This window comes from Zea mays, chromosome 1 (assembly GCF_902167145.1).
Source record: "Zea mays cultivar B73 chromosome 1, Zm-B73-REFERENCE-NAM-5.0, whole genome shotgun sequence".
NCBI lineage: Eukaryota > Viridiplantae > Streptophyta > Magnoliopsida > Poales > Poaceae > Zea > Zea mays.
In genome coordinates this window covers 252,427,341-252,444,443 of record NC_050096.1, presented here as the reverse complement: position 1 = coordinate 252,444,443, position 17,103 = coordinate 252,427,341, and the positions used below count along the sequence as shown (strand labels likewise).

General features: G+C 45.5%; 1 protein-coding gene across 1 annotated transcript; it reads left to right on the top strand.

The window, feature by feature from the left end:
- Positions 1-8,919: 8,919 nt before the first annotated feature.
- On the top strand, positions 8,920-9,474 carry LOC111590611 (uncharacterized). The gene is made up of 2 exons (XM_023301410.1): positions 8,920-9,171; positions 9,258-9,474. Exons 1-2 carry the CDS (start codon positions 8,949-8,951, stop codon positions 9,467-9,469), a joined length of 435 nt encoding a protein of 144 aa, XP_023157178.1. The 5' UTR covers positions 8,920-8,948; the 3' UTR covers positions 9,470-9,474.
- Positions 9,475-17,103: the final 7,629 nt, after the last annotated feature.

Sequence of the window (17,103 nt, the reverse complement as noted above, 5' to 3'; positions counted from 1 at the left end):
GTTGGATTGCTTGGTGGACTCTTGGGTGTGGCAGTCTTGGTTCTTCATCCTCCTTGTCTTGATCATTTGCATCTCCCCCTTGATCATTGCAGTCATCTTGAGGTGGCTCATCACTTTGATCTTCTCCTTCATCAACTTGAGCCTCATCCTCATTTTGAGTTGGTGGAGATGCTTGCGTGGAGGAGGATGGTTGATCTTGTGCATTTGGAGGCTCTTCGGATTCCTTAGGACACACATCCCCAATGGACATGTTCCTTAGCGTGACGCACGGAGCCTCTTCATTACCTATCTCATCAAGATCAACTTGCTCTACTTGAGAGCCGTTAGTCTCATCAAAACACAACGTCACAAGAAACTTCAACTAGTCCTGAGGACTTGTTAAAGACTCTATATGCCCTTGTGTTTGAATCATATCCTAGTAAAAAGTCTTCTACAGTCTTAGGAGCAAATTTAGATTTTCTACCTCTTTTAACAAGAATAAAGCATTTGCTACCAAAGACTCTAAAATATGAAATATTGGGCTTTTTACCGGTAAGGAGTTCGTATGATGTCTTCTTGAGGATTCGGTGTAGATACAACCGGTTGATGGCATAGCAGGCGGTGTTGACCGCCTCGGCCCAAAACCGATCTGAAGTCTTGTACTCATCAAGCATGGTTCTTGCCATGTCCAATAGAGTTCTATTCTTCCTCTCCACTACACCATTTTGTTGTGGGGTGTAGGGAGAAGAGAACTCATGCTTGATGCCCTACTCCTCAAGGAAGCCTTTAATTTGAGAGTTCTTGAACTCCGTCCCGTTGTCGCTTCTAATTTTCTTGATCCTTAAGCCGAACTCATTTTGAGCCCGTCTCAAGAATCCCTTTAAGGTCTCTTGGGTATGAGATTTTTCCTGTAAAAAGAACACCCAAGTGAAGCGAGAATAATCATCCACTATAACTAGACAGTACTTACTCCCGCCGATGCTTATGTAAGCTATCGGGCCGAATAGATCCATGTGTAGGAGCTCCAGTGGCCTGTCAGTCGTCATGATTTTCTTGTGTGGATGATGAGCACCGACTTGCTTCCCTGCCTGACATGCACTACAAACCCTGTCTTTCTCAAAATGAACATTTGTTAGTCCCAAAATGTGTTCTCCCTTTAGAAGCTTGTGAAGATTCTTCATTCCAACATGTGCTAGTCGGCGATGCCAGAGCCAGCCCATGTTAGTCTTAGCAATTAAGCAAGTGTCGAGTTCAGCTCTATCAAAATCTACTAAGTATAGCTGACCCTCTAACACTCCCTTAAATGCTATTGAATCATCACTCCTTCTAAAGACAGTAACACCTACATCTGTGAAAAGACAGTTGTAGCCCATTTTGCATAATTGAGATACGGAAAGCAAATTGTAATCTAAAGAATCTACAAGAAAAACATTGGAAATTGAGTGGTCAGGAGATATAGCGATTTTACCCAATCCTTTGACCAAACCTTGATTTCAATCCCCGAATGTGATAGCTCTTTGGGGATCCTGATTTTTCTCGTAGGAGGAGAACATCTCCTTCTCCCCTGTCATGTGGTTTGTGCACCCGCTATCGATGATCCAACTTGAGCCCCCGGATGCATAAACCTACAAAACAAGTTTAGTTCTTGACTTTAGGTACCCAAATGGTTTTGGGTCCTTTGGCATTAGACACAAGAACTTTGGGTACCCAAACACAAGTCTTTGACCCCTTGTGCTTGCCCCCAATATATTTGGCAACTACCTTGCCAGATTTGTTAGTTAAAACATAAGAGGCATCAAAGGTCTTAAATGAAATGTTAGAATCATTTGATGCCTTAGGAGTTTTCTTCTTAGGCAACTTTGCATGGGTTGATTGCCTAGAACTAGATGTCTCACCCTTATACATAAAAGCATGATTAGGGCCAGAGTGAGACTTCCTAGAGTGAATTCTCCTAATTTTGCTCTCGGGATAACCGGTAGGGTACAAAATGTAACCCTCGTTATCCTGAAGCATGGGAGCCTTGCCCTTAACAAAATTAGATAATCTTTTAGGAGGGGCATTGAGTTTGACATTGTCCCCATTTTGGAAGCCAATGCCATCCTTGATGCCAGGCCGTCTCCCATTATAGAGCATGCTTCTAGCAAATTTAATTTTTTCATTTTCTAAGTCATGCTCATTAATCTTAGCATTAAGTTGAGCTATGTGATCATTTTGTTTCTTAATTAAAGCTAGGTGATCATGGATAGCATCAACATTAATGTCTCTACATCTAGTACAAATGGAAGTATGTTCAACGGTAGATGTAGAGGGTTTGCAAGATTTTAATTCTACAACCTTAGCATGCAATATATCATTTTTACTTCTAAGGTCGGAAATGGAGGCATTGCAAACATCTAATTCTTTAGCCTTAGCAAGCAATTTTTCATTTTCAATCCTAAGGCTAGCAAGAGAAATGTTCAATTCTTCAATCTTAGCAAGCAAATCAACATTATCATTTCTAAGATTTGGAATTGAAACATCACAAACATTTGAATCAACCTTAGAAATTAAACTAGCATTCTCATTTCTAAGGTTGTCAATAGTTTCATGGCAAGTGCTTAGCTCACTAGATAGTTTTTTCACATTTTTCTACTTCTAGAGCGTAAGCATTTTTAACCTTAACATGCTTCTTATTTTCTTTAATAAGGAAGTCCTCTTGGGTGTCCAAGAGATCATCCTTTTCATGAATAGCACTAATCAATTCATTTAATTTTTCTTTTTGTTGCATGTTTAGGTTGGCAAAAAGAATGCGCAAGTTATCCTCCTCATTGCTAGCATTATCCTCATCACTAGAGGTTTCATATTTAGTGGAGGATCTTGATTTTACCTTCTTCCTTTTGCCGTCCTTTGCCATGAGGCACTTGTGGCCGACGTTGAGGAAGAGAAGTCCCTTGGTGACGGTGATGTTTGCGGCGTCTTCGTCGGAGGAGGAGTCGGTGGAGCTCTCGTCGGAGTCCCACTCCCGGCAAACATGGGCATCGCCGCCCTTCTTCTTGTAGTATCTCTTCTTCTCCTTTCTTCTCCCCTTCTTGTCGTCGCCCCTGTCACTGTCACTAGATAGTGGACATTTTGCAATAAAATGACCGGGCTTATCACATTTGTAGCAGACTTTCTTGGAGCGGGGCTTGTAATCTTTCCCCCTCCTTTGCTTGAGGATTTGGCGGAAGCTCTTGATGATGAACGCCATTTCCTCGTTGTCGAGCTTGGAGGCGTCGATGGGTGTTCTACTCTATGTAGACTCTTCCTTCTTCTCCTCCGTCGCTTTAAATGCGACCGGTTGTGCTTCGGACGTGGAGGGGCCATCAAGCTCGTTGATCTTCTTTGAGCCTTTGATCATCAATTCAAAGCTCACAAAATTCCCAATTACTTCCTCAGGAGACATTAGTGTATATCTAGGATTTCCTCGAATTAATTGAACTTGCGTAGGGTTAAGAAAAACGAGGGATCTTAGAATAACCTTGACCATTTCATGGTCATCCCATTTCTTGCTCCTGAGGTTGCACATTTGGTTCACCAAGGTTTTGAGCCGGTTGTACATGTCTTGTGGCTCCTCCCCTTGGCGAAGTCGGAAGCGACCGAGCTCCCCCTCGATCGTTTCCCGCTTGGTGATTTTGGTCACCTCGTCTCCTTCGTGCGCGGTCTTTAGCGTGTCCCAAATCTCCTTAGCACCTTTCAACCCTTGCACCTTATTATACTCCTCTCGACTTAGAGAGGCGAGGAGTATAATTGAGGCTTGGGAGTTGAAGTGTTGGATTTGGGCCACTTCGTCCTCATCATAATCTTCATCCCCTACGGATGGTACCTGTACACCAAACTCAACAACATCCCATATACTTTTGTGGAGTGAGGTTAGGTGAAATCGCATCAAATCACTCCACCTAGCATAATCTTCACCATCAAATGTTGGTGGTTTGCCTAATGGGACGGAAAGTAAAGGCGTATGTTTAGGAATGCGAGGATAGCGTAGGGGGATCTTACTAAACTTCTTGCGCTCATGGCGCTTAGAAGTTACGGACGGCGTGTCGGAGCCGTAGGTGGATGGCGATGAGGAGTCAGTCTCGTAGTAGACCACTTTCCTCATCTTCTTCTTCTTGTCACCGCTCCGACGCGACTTGTGTGAAGGGGATTCCTTTTCCTTCCCTTCCCTTTGTTGTAGGACTCTCCCGATGGAGCCTTTCCGTGGCTTGTAGCGGGCTTCTTGTGCTATTTCATTATATTCATACATATGCATCTTGGATCTCATTTAGGACCGAGAGAGGATGATCGTGCAAGTGATGTGGTGCCAACCACAAGATGCAGTTGGTGGACAACCTAAGGAAGGATGGACATGACCAGTGGATGCTCGCCAAGCGAGTACCTCCCCCAGCAAACACTATCTAAGTGTCAAATTAAAGGCAAGCCCCGGTTTTATGCATAACCGTTATATATGCTATTTTACTGCACTTAATGTTTGTAGGCTTGTACTGTGCACTTAAGTGTAGGAGTTGTCTGAAACCCTAGTTGCATGAACTCAGGATTCCTTTTGAGATGGATATTAGTATGCTAGGTCGAGTAGCTACTTTAATAATTAGGGATCTCGGTAGAAGTCGAGTGATTTTTCTAGCACTCGTGCGAGGTCAGGAATTGGTTGTATCCACTTTGATAACAGAATGATGATGGTCTGTGGACACGAGTCCATGGGGACGTGTGGTCTACGAGACAGAAATTGGAATAAGGATTAACGTGCGGATACCTGTGTCAAGCGTTTGAACGTACTAAACACATGCCGAGAAATATGGTAAATTGGTAAGCCTAGTACCTGGGTGAACCTGCCCGCAGACTTTACTCCTCACGCGACCTGAGACGTGGTCTCCCATTCCGGTTATGGTGGGTACAAGTGCGGTCACTGCACGACGGCAGTCGGGGTCAGTGAGGCATTGTACGCCAAGGCGGTGAGCCCTGATCTATTGCCAGGGAATTGATGGGGACGGTTGATGTGTGTGGGGACGGAGTGCCTCGCCACGTCGTGTGTTTAGGTTTACCTTGCAAGGATAAAAGCTCGATTCGAATCGTCTGCTTCTCGCAGCTAATGAGACTGCTTGATCCATTGTACTGCATTGAGTAATAAGTGGAAATGAGGTGACTGGCAAAAGATGTTGATTGATAAAATGTTTGATATCATGTATGACTAGCTAGGTACACATCTAGTTAAAAGGATCATACTAAAACTTGAAAAGCTAAAACTTGATTTTAGACTCAGCTAGTGTTTTTGGCAAACCAAACCCCTCAGCCAAACAGCTGCATGTCTAGAGGTAGAGGAGTAGACTCCTCACACCGGGTAAGTCTAGCTGAGTATTAGTATACTCAGCCTTGCTTGTGGCATAATTTTTGCAGGTACCTCCTTGATTTGGTTGATGGTGTGACTTGGCCTCCATCCCTGCCACCGGGATAGACGGTCGAGTGGGTTACTGTTTCCGCAGGAGAGGACCAGGAGGAGTAGCGTGGCCAGGCTTCGCCATGTTACTCGGTTTTCTCCGTTAGTTATTTCCGCTGCATTAAAATTTATGGTTATTATTTCTGAAACTCCGATAATGTAATCACTATTAATACTTATTAAATTTGTGGTATTATGCTTTATTGTATTTCTCTGTGCCTCACCTTCGTGTGAGCTAGTGGTATTCAATCCTGGTTAAGTGGCTTTATCGGACTAGATCCGAGGGACTAACGGGTTATTCCTATTTAAGTGTGGTCTAGCCTCTAAGGCGGGACATAGGCACTTAAGTTAGAATAATTCGGGTGGTTCCTCCACAGCTGGTATCGGAGCGAGTACCATTACAAAGAAGTCAATAAGTCATGATTTTCATCCTTTTCTAAAGTAAAACTTGCTTAGAAACCACTGTTAGATAGATATCATGACGATAAGGATAGACCTAGGACGTGAAGCCTTAGGAAATAGATGGGTAGCTAGGTGGCTATTTATATAGGCCATAAACGCTACTATTGCTACCATTAGGATGCTGTAGAAGCACCCGAAAAAGTAGTTAGATCTGAGAAGACGACTAGAATGAGCATGCATCATGATTGTCGCTTTATAATTGTCTCCTGTGCATCAACATGCTTCTCTCATCTTTATTCCAATAATAAAAACTTGTGAATAATGTGATGTACTGCTATGTTAGAAATGCCTTATCTCGTGTCAGATTGGTAAGTCTAGTTAGGTCGTGCTATGTGTTTCTCTTGTCTTGCTATCTAGGTGGTATTGCAATTGTTTAACCCTTTTTGCAAAAAAATGTTGCTTGTTTTGCCCATAAAAAGACCCCCTCTCCAAACAACCTTGAGCTTAGCAAGTGAAACCTCTTTAAAAACAAAAAAAATCATGCTTGTGTTGGCATTTCCTAGCCCTTGAGTGTTTTATCCTTGAAGTTACACCTGCACAGCTTATAGACCCCCACAGCTTGACCGCTAGACCAACCCAAGTCTCCTTGTGCACTTGTGTCAAAAAAAATATTTGTTGTTGGTGTCTAGTTGCGCAAACCCTATCAAGGCCATGTTTCTTTCCATAAATCCTTGCTCCTAAAACGTCATAGCATTTCTGTTAATCATCCTAGCTGATCCTGTTTGCCTACCTCTCCTTTTGCCTGGATCTGGTAATCCTCTTTTCTTGTGAATCATGTTGGCTTTATCATCCGAATCTCGGGATCCCCTATGATTCTGCCCATTATTTGGTTATCCGGTATAACCCATTCCCAAGTATCGGATGTCGATCAATCTAATCTCTCATTTCTAGTCTTTTCGATGCTCTTTCTCTAGGCATCATGACGTCGTTTTTGCCAACCTTATCTTTAAATGGCATATCCATGTGGATTAATGGATTTCGCTGTTGTCCTTGGTTCTCTCATGTCTCTAAAAGCTCAACAATCTATTTTGATCTCATGGTCGGTTCATCCTCATATCAAATCTCGTGCTAATATCTGATCTGATAATCTCCATGTTGATCATAAAATAGTTCTCTGAGTTAAATAAAAATTCTCATGTGATGCTCTTTTGCCAACAATCTTTGCTTCAACTTTAGTCACATTTTCTGAGCCATACTCTCATGGGCTCCATCTATTTGTGCTATGTGGATTTCTCATTGGTTGCGTTTGGTAATGGTGTCATGGCTAATGACTGATGATGCCGCGACGAAACCGAGAGCCTCCTGTGGGCGCGCACACATGGTTGAGTTGCTCGGCACGCGCTGGTATCACGGTTAATAGTCGTGATCCATTACGGGACTATACTGATGTGCTACCTTTTGTGAACATTCTTTCAGAGTGATCGCTGCATTTTGTCTCAACATGTCGCGATAATCTACCCAAATCTATCTTCAGTATCTTGTCAGATCCCATCTCCTAAATTTGCATCTATCTCTAGTCTGGGAGTTACATGCTTCTCCACCCTTAAAGCTCCTCATTCGAATCTCGGGACGAGATTCTTTTAAGGGGGAAGGCTGTGACACCCCAGGTGTCTATTTCGGGTTATGTCGGAAGAATTATCCTAATCTCGGATGCTCAGTGAAAATTTCTATTTCTCGCTCGCGTATGTCTCTGATTATCCAGACTATCCATTCACAATTCACCGAATTCGGAGTTATTCGATCGTGAGAAACAACCAATTTTGGAGCGTGTTAAAACTTTTATTCTCAGCACGAATGCAATCTCGATTTATAAATCTCGTCTAAAGCTCATATTAATCAAACGCTCGACAGTTGCTGGTCGCGCTGTGTCCGAATCCAATTTCTCGATGTTCGATCGATGTCCAACTATTTTAATCTGAGTCCGTACTCACAAACGGAATAATCAATATGTCGTCCTCAAATCAATTTTTATCCGACTCGGCCAAATACCTTATGTCTGAACCGAATTGAAAACCCACTCCGGCTGCGATTTTAAAATGTCACGATTCACCTTCTCCGACTAAAAATCCGAAAGCCGGGCGTATCCCGAGGCAATTTATTTTCGAATCATGCGTAGGGAATTATTACCGAGCGAAGTCGAATCAAACTCTCGGCCGAGTTAATCGCCCGATCTTCCGAAATCTATTTCGCTCTGTTCTCTGTAGAGGCAAATTCCGCAGGAGCATTTGTATTCCGGGAAACAATTAGCGATCCGATAATCCGTGTTTAATCAAAACGCCGTAAAATAAAATGGAAATAAATTAGCGCGACCTGATTAGTGTTTTGGGCCAAGCCCATTCTAGCCCATTTGGCCCACTAAAGAACCCTAACCCTAGCCCATGTCTATAAATAGAAGTGCCCCTCTCTTGCACTTGGCAATTTTTCACTCCCACCCCTCACTTTTCCCTAGCCGCCACTTTCTTTTCCCTGTCTCTTCTTCCCACGGCGGCCAGCAGGGAGCAAGCCAGCAGCCATGGCGTCCACCCCCTCCCCTTCTTCTTCCTCAAGCCAGCGCCTCCCTCTGCCCCCTGTGCTTGGCGCTCCTCCCGTCGGCTCCCATGGTGAATGTGCTGGTGTTTCCTGGTTTCTCTCACCCACGTCATTTTCTTCCTCCCCATTGCAGCAACATAGCTCCATGGGCCTCCCATGGCTGCCTCCCTGGCGTTGCCTCCTCAAACTCCTCCTCTCCTTCCATGGCGCCCAGCAGCCACCCTACGCAGCGTCGTTGCTCCATTCCCATCCGAGCGCCCCACTGTTGAAGTCCCATTGGCCGACCTCCACTTTCCTGCGCCATGGCCGAGCTCAGTGGCGCAGCGCCCCTGCTATCCCCCCAGCGCCGGTGCCTCTCCCTCAGCAGCGCGCCGTGACTCTCTCTGCTCGTGCGCGGGATTTGCCGAGCAGGAGGTCCCCATGGACGGCACGCGCCCTTGCTGTGTTTCTCCCTGCGGCATCTCCTCTCGGCTTCCTCTCTGCAGTATGGAGCGCAGGGACATGCTCGGCGCTTTAGCGCCCAGCCATGGTGGAAGTCGTCGAGCCCCCTCCATCTGGTTTCGGGCTGCAGCAGCAGTCTCGGCATCGTCGCGCAGCGAGCTCCGCCGCCGATCTGCGCAGCCCCTATTCAGTTGTCGTTCTGCCTCCGTCGACCTCCTCCGCGCACGTGCAACAGCAGCCGCTGCCCCTTCGCGTCGAGTGTGCCGACACGGATCTACGCAGTCCCGACGCGATGTTGTCAAACTCCGGTAAAACCCCATCGTCCTCGCTGCAACTTGTGTTTTTTTAGCACTCCATGAAATGACCAAAACCATACACTGTCATATTCTTGCAGCCCCTTGCCGTCGTCACGCCTCACGCATCGCTCGTCGGCAAAGAGCCCAAACTAATAGCATGCCCGCGCGACACGAGTCGGCCAGGTCGTTCGCCTTGAATGATTGCGATTTGTTTTATTTACGTATTCAGTCGATGATGTGTCTGCGTGTTTATATGTGTGTGAAAATATGTTTGTATGAATGGACGCGTGTAGAGAAGAAAATGAAGTAGAAAAGAACTCAGATATTTTTATTTTGATCGGAAAATATGCGATGTGTTGTTTAATGCGAAAACTAAGTTACAAAATACGGATTTTGTTTTGGAAAATGCATCGATATGTGGTTATGCGAAAAGTATAATTGTTTTATGCAATGTGATGGGATTCATGATTATATAGGGAGTATATTTATTGATGTGACGAGTAGTTTAGAAAATGCTAGTTGCGTAGAGGATGAATTATTAAAACATGAGTATCGGAGTTCATATATTAGTGGTCACGCCACATTGATTGAAGTGTCTCGAGTGCTGAGAGCACCTAGAGGGGGGTGAATAGGTGATCCTGTAAAAACTTGAAACTTAGTCCACAAAACTTGATTAGGAGTTAGCACAATTAAGCCAAGTGGCTAGAGAAGAGTCTTTGCAAGACACGATAACCACAGGAGGATCAATCACAGATAGACACAGTGGTTTATCCCGTGGTTCGGCCAAGTTCAACACTTGCCTACTCCACGTTGTGGCGTCCCAACGGACGAGGGTTGCAATCAACCCCTCTCAAGAGGTCCAAAGACCCACTTGAATACCACGGTGTTTTGCTTTGCTTTACTATATCCCGTTTGTGAGGAATCTCCACAACTTGGAGTCTCTCGCCCTTACACTTTGATGTTCACAAAGAAGCACGGAGTAAGGGAGGGATGAGCAATGCACACAAGACACGAAATCAGAGTATCAACACGCACACAAGTCGCAACAAGAGCTCAGAACACAACTCGGCGAGTTCACAACTCAAATGAAGCTCTAGTTGCTATCACAAAGAATCAAATGCACAGAATCGAAGTCTTGGTGCTTAGGAATGCTTGGTGTACTCCTCCATGCGCCTAGGGGTCCCTTTTATAGCCCCAAGGCAGCTAGGAGCCGTTGAGAGCATTCCAGGAAGGCAATTCTTGCCTTCTGTCGCCTGGCGCACCGGACACTGTCCGGTGCACCACCGGACACTGTCCGGTGCGGATCTCCTTCCTTATTTGGCGAAGCCGACCGTTGGTGCTTTGGAGCCGTTGGCGCACCGGACACTGTCCGGTGCACACCGGACAGTCCGGTGCCCCCTTCCGACCGTTGGCTCGGCCACATGTCTCGCGCGGCCGACCGTTGGCCCAGCCGACCGTTGGCTCACCGGACAGTCCGGTGAATTATAGCCGTACACCGTTAATCACTTTCCCGAGAGCAGCAAGTTCGCCTGAGCCAGCCTGGCACACCGGACACTGTCCGGTGCACCACCGGACAGTCCGGTGCACCCAGACAGAGCTGACTTTGGCTGAACAAAGCCATCTTTAATTTCAACTTGATTTTTCCTGTTTCTAGCACTTAGACACAATACATTAGTCTCTAAAACAATGTACTAAGTCTGAGAAACATACCTTTATACTTGATTTGTACTTTTGAAAGGGAAATGAGCCCTTGGGCCATTTCTAAGTATTTTGGTGATTGAGTGCCAACACAAGTGCTTAAATGTGAATTTATGCCCATGGATGAACAAAGTGCAAATCATGAGTAAAGGTATGTTTCTAAGCCTTAGTACATTGGTTTTGTGTACTAATATACTTGTCTAAGTGTTAGAAACAGAAAGAACAAGAAGAGAAGAGAGGTGCAAAAGGCTTGGCTGTGTACAGCCAAGACTCAGCTCGGTCTGGCACACCGGACTGTCCGGTGGTGCACCGGACAGTGTCCGGTGCGCCAGGCTGACTCGGCGCGAAGTAGCCGCTCTCGGGAATTCGCCGACGGCGTATGGCTATAATTCACCGGACTGTCCGGTGTGCACCGGACTGTCCGATGAGCCAACGGTCGGCCGCGCGATCTGCGCGAGACACGTGGCCGAGCCAACGGTCGGAAGGGGGCACCGGACTGTCCGGTGTGCACTGGACATGTCCGGTGCGCCAACGGCTCCCAGATCTTCAACGGTCGGCAACGGTCGGCTGCGCTGTTTAAGGAAATAAATCGGGCACCAGACAGTGTCCGGTGTGCACCGGACTGTCCGGTGCACCCGACGACAGAAGGCAAGAATGGCCTTCCAGAATTGCTCTCAACGGCTCCTAGCTGCCTTGGGGCTATAAAAGGGACCCCTAGGCGCATGGAGGAGACATAAAAGTAACCTTAGAGCATTCTTGATCATCCACACTCAGTCTTTGCGCATTCGTTTGTCCTTCTAAGTGATTCGAGCTCCGTTCTAGTGAGAATTTTGAGATAGTCTCTTGAGCTCGATTCTTGGCCGTGTGTGTGCGCATTTTGCTGTGGATTTGTGTGTGTTGCTTCTCTCCCTTACTCCGTACTTCTTTGTGAAATTCAATTATAAGGGCGAGAGACTCCAAGTTGTGGAGATTCCTCGCAAACGGGAAAAGATCAAAGTAAAGAAGAACACCGTGGTATTCAAGTTGATCTTTGGATCACTTGAGAGGAGTTGAGTGCAACTCTCGTCCGCTGGGACGCCACAACGTGGAGTAGGCAAGTTTTGTACTTGGCCGAACCACGGGATAACCACCGTGTCATCTCTGTGATTGATTTCTTGTGGTTATTGCGTTTTGGCTCCTCTCTAGCCACTTGGCAATTATTGTGCTAACGATTAACCAAGTTTTTGTGGCTATAAGTTTAAGTTTTACAGGATCACCTATTCACCCCCCCTCTAGGTGCTCTCAATTGGTATCAGAGCCGTTCTCTTCAAGAAGGGACTAATCGCCCGAAGAGATGGATCCTAAGGGAAAGGGGATGGTGGTCGACAACAACGAGAAGGAGTCTATCTTCAACGAGCCGAAGAATAACAAGTCTACCGACTTGGGCTCAAGCCACAAGCGCAAAGATGGGAAGAAGAAGAAGACAAGGCGCATCAAGGAGATCGTCTACTACGACAGCGACGAATCCTCTTCTTCCCAAAAGGACGACGACCACAACGACTACGAGAAAAGGAAACCGGTTAATTCGAACTTTTCTTTTGACTACTCTCGTATTCCGCAAAGTTCAAATTCGCATTTGCTCCCCATTCCACTTGGCAAGCCCCCCCACTTTGATGGAGAGGACTACGGATTTTGGAGCCACAAAATGCGTACTCACTTGTTCTCTCTCCATCCTAGCATATGGGAGATTGTAGAGAGTGGAATGCACTTTGATAGTACGGATAGCCCTATGTTTATTAATGAACAGATTCATAAAAATGCACAAGCTACTACTGTATTGCTAGCCTCTTTGTGCAGGGACGAGTACAATAAGGTGAGCGGCTTGGACAATGCCAAGCAGATATGGGACACCCTCAAGATTTCTCACGAGGGGAACGACATCACCATGCTCACTAAAATGGAGTTGGTGGAGGGCGAGCTTGGAAGGTTTGCGATGATAAGGGGAGAGGAGCCAACCCAAACATACAACCGGCTCAAGACCCTTATCAACAAAATAAGGAGCTATGGAAGCACGCGATGGACGGACCATGACGTCGTCCGACTATTACTAAGGTCCTTTACCATTCTTGATCCTCATTTGGTGAATAATATTCGTGAGAATCCCAGGTACACCAAAATGTCGCCCGAAGAAGTCCTAGGAAAATTCGTCAGCGGGCGAATGATGATTAAGGAAGCGAGGTACGTGGACGACGCCTTGAATGGACCGATCAACGAGCCGCAACCTCTTGCTCTCAAAGCAACAAGAAGCAAGGAAGCGCTACCTAGCAAGGTGGCACAAATTGAGGCGGCCGGACTTAATGATGAAGAGATGGCTCTCGTCATTAAACGCTTCAAGATGGTGCTAAAGGGTCACAAGGGGCAGCCAAGCAAGACCAAGACAAAAGGGAAGCGCTCATGCTTCAAGTGCGGTAAGATTGGTCATTTTATCGCTAACTGCCCCGATAATGATAGTGACCAGGAACAGGGAAACAAGAGGGAAAAGAAGAAGCATTACAAGAAGGTCAAGGGCGAGGCACATATCGGAAAGGAGTGGGATTCGGATTGCTCCTCCTCCGACTCCGACAATGAAGGACTTGCCGCCACCGCCTTCAACAAATCAACCCTCTTCCCCAACGAGCGTCACACATGCCTTATGGCAAGGGAGAAGAAGGTGAGTACTCGAGACACCACTTATGTTTCTTCTAGTGATGATGAGTCTAGCGATGAGGAAATAGATTACTCTAGCTTGTTCAAGGGATTGGATAGAAATAAGATTGATAAAATCAATGAATTGATTGATGCCTTGAATGAGAAGGATAGACTCTTAGAGAAACAAGAGGATTTATTGTATGAAGAACATGATAAATTCATAGAAGCACAAAAATCCTATGCTTTAGAAGTTAAAAGAAATGAAATGCTTTCTTTTGAACTATCTACTTGTCATGAAACCATTTCTACTTTAAAAGGTGTCAACAATGATTTAAATGCTAAATTAGAAGTAGCAAATGAATCCAATTCTTGTGTAGAACATGTTGTAATTTGTACTAGGTGTAAAGATTTTGACATTGATGCTTGTAGTGAACACCTAGTTTCAATTTCCAAGCTTAATGATGAATTGGCTAGTCTTAATGCTCAACTTAAGACTTGTTGGGGACCTTCGGCATCCGAAGGTCCTCAAAAACAGGATTTAACAGTATTTCTGGAGTACAATGTGTGAACAGGTATCCTCGGACTAAAGTTGGCATTGCAGTAGACCAGAATAATACGAAGGTTGATATGGAGCCGAAGGTGCGAGCAAGAAAGCTTCGGCGTGACAGCAAAGAGTGGAACCGACTTAAAGATGAAAAGGCTATTCAGACCTCGATAGACTACTATAGAATTATTATCAAATGTAAAGGGCATGAATGTAATTTTGTAAGGGCTGTGTCCCGTGCCTATAAATAGGTGAACAGTATCCCCGTACTGTTCACGCTGACTTGGCATTCACTTTTTGCGTCACGCTTGTATTGTCATCTTCTCTCGATTGAAGGTACACTTGTAATTCAATAATATTTCTGTTTATGCCTGATAATAATATATAATCGTTCATATTGTCTTTTATATCCTTTACATTTTTCTCCTTCGTCATTGTTTAATGATTTCATGAAGGTACGTCCTTCATAACCTTCGTCCGTAAACCATTATATCCTAAGGGAAATAATGCTTCGGAGGACGAAGGACTATAACGATTAACATTTTCTATGTTGCCTTGTTCTTAACTCTTAGCACTTGAGAACAAGTCCCCAACATTGGCGCCCACCTCCGGTGAACTCACTTCCATTTCTTGAGCTTTTCAACACCTTCGGCAAGCATCACCTTCGTCATGCCGCCGAAGAAGGCTTCAGCAGCAGGGGCTGGCACGCTGCAGCCGCTGGACCCCAATCAAGACGTCCTTTCTCTTAGAGAGGCATGAAGCCAGAAGAGGAAGGCTGCCAGTCCAACACCTCCGGAGGATGATCTAGATCAGGAAATTCAAAATCTGAAAATCCTTCAGCAGCAGGTTCAACGCAAGAAGGAGAAGATGGCCCGTCTAGCTGATCTTCAGAGACAAATAGATGAAGCTTCCGAAGAGGTTCGTCATCTTGTTCAAGATGATCAAAACCGAAGGCCTCCACACAGAGAGCTTCACCAGGAAGACTTCCGTAATGAGGATGATTGGTATGACGATTTCCATCATGGAAACTTTGCTTTTGATGATGCTTCTCCTCTCTCAACAGAATTGCAGGCTACACCTTGGCCACAGACTTACAAGCCACCCCAGCTTCCCATATATGACGGTCACTCAGACCCTAAGCAATTCCTAATGAGCTACGAAGCAACTATATCTTCGTACGGTGGCAATACGGCAGTCATGGCAAAATCCTTTGTCATGGCCGTCCGAAGCGTTGCTCAGACTTGGTACTCTTCTCTTCGGCCAGGGACAATCACTTCTTGGCAGAAATTGAAGGATATGCTGATAACTAGCTTTCAAGGGTTTCAGACGAAGCCGGTCACTGCTCAGGCTCTCTTCCAGTGTACCCAGGACCATGAAGAGTACCTTCAGGCGTATGTCCGAAGGTTTCTGCGATTGAGGGCACAGGCGCCAATAGTGCCCAATGAGATTGTCATTGAGGCTATGATCAAGGGGCTTCGGCCAGGGCCGTCAGCACAGTATTTTGCCAGGAAGCCACCACAAACGCTGGAAAAGCTGCTCCAGAAGATGGACGAATACATTCGAGCTGACAATGACTTTCGTCAAAGAAGGGAGGAGGCTTTCAGGTTTTCTGAAATGACCAGGGGCTTCGGAGGAAGGTTTTACCCGAGGCATGTCAGGTCAATTCACAATTCTACTCAGAATGATGATAAAGGGAGTCAGCAGCAAAGGCCACAATACTCCTCACAGGCTTCAGGGCAACAACAAAGCTCCTTCCGACCACCAGCTCCAAGAGGCAGAGGCGCCAGGGGCTTCGGAGGAAGATTTGGCGATCAACCGAGAAGAATCTTTTGCTTATTCTGCGGTGAGAACAAAGGCCATACTACCAGGATGTGCCATGTTACTATTCAGAAGCAAAAGGAAATAGCTGAAGCAGCAGCACAACAAGCTCAGCCGAAGCAGGTCATGCATACAGCTTCGTATCATTCGCCCTACATCCCAGAATATGTGGGCAATCATCCTGCAGTTTCTGTTGCTTCGGCGAGTCAGCCTCAAGCTTCCTGGCAACAGCCTCCGCCTCCACCTCCGTTGCAACAAGGCCAGCAGCCAGAAGGGAGCCAGTATACTCCACACCAGAGGGACTTCAGAGAGCAGTCCGAAGCTCGTACAGTCAATAGCACTGTGCCAGAGTCAAAGCACATCTATTGACGAATATCCTACCTTAATAGCAATCTTTTTCATTCAGTTTTATTTTCTGTAATAAAGGATATTGTTTAGGTTTCGTGTAATTAGTTTCGTTGATTCCTACAAAAAACAAATATATGTTTTCTCCACAGGCTTAAATTGATCGAAGTTCAAAGACTTGTGATAATAAGAAGGACCTTCGAACTATCAAAAATTCTTCGAAGCAACAAAAGTCGTTCTAACGAACGCAGAGTAAGTTTGACGAAGTCACAAAAAGCCGCTCCGAAGGGAGCGCAGTGTAAGTTTTTTGCTCCAAAGTCGTTCCAAAAGGAATGCAGAGCATACAGCGAAAAGTCAACGCTGATACCGCCTAAGTAAAAGGCGAAGAAGCTCCAAAGTCGTTCCTAAGGGAATGCAGAGCTTACAGCGAAAAGTCAACGCTGATTCCGCTGAAGTAAAAGGCGAAGAAGCTCCTAAGGGAGGCTTACAGCGAAAAGTCAACGCTGATTCACAAAAAGATTATGTGTTTTATCGCGCAGATGTGCGTGTACCTTCGAATATCACCTTACATGGCATAACATCATCACATCATTTTTTGCATAACATAAGCATCATACATCATGCTGCATGTGACATAAAAAGGGGGTATGATATCGATCTTCGGGAAAACGCTTTGAAAAAGGGGCAAATCATGCCAAGTCACAAGGAGAAACAATATTGATCTCTGAAGTACAGCTTTGAAGAATGTTTCTACGAAGCTTGAGCACTTTTCGGAATACTTTGGACATTATTGTGATAAATGGCAATTCTTCTTCACGAAGCATGAAAAGAAGGGAAGGTGTTTTTTCGCCAAAGACTCAAAAACGGTACGT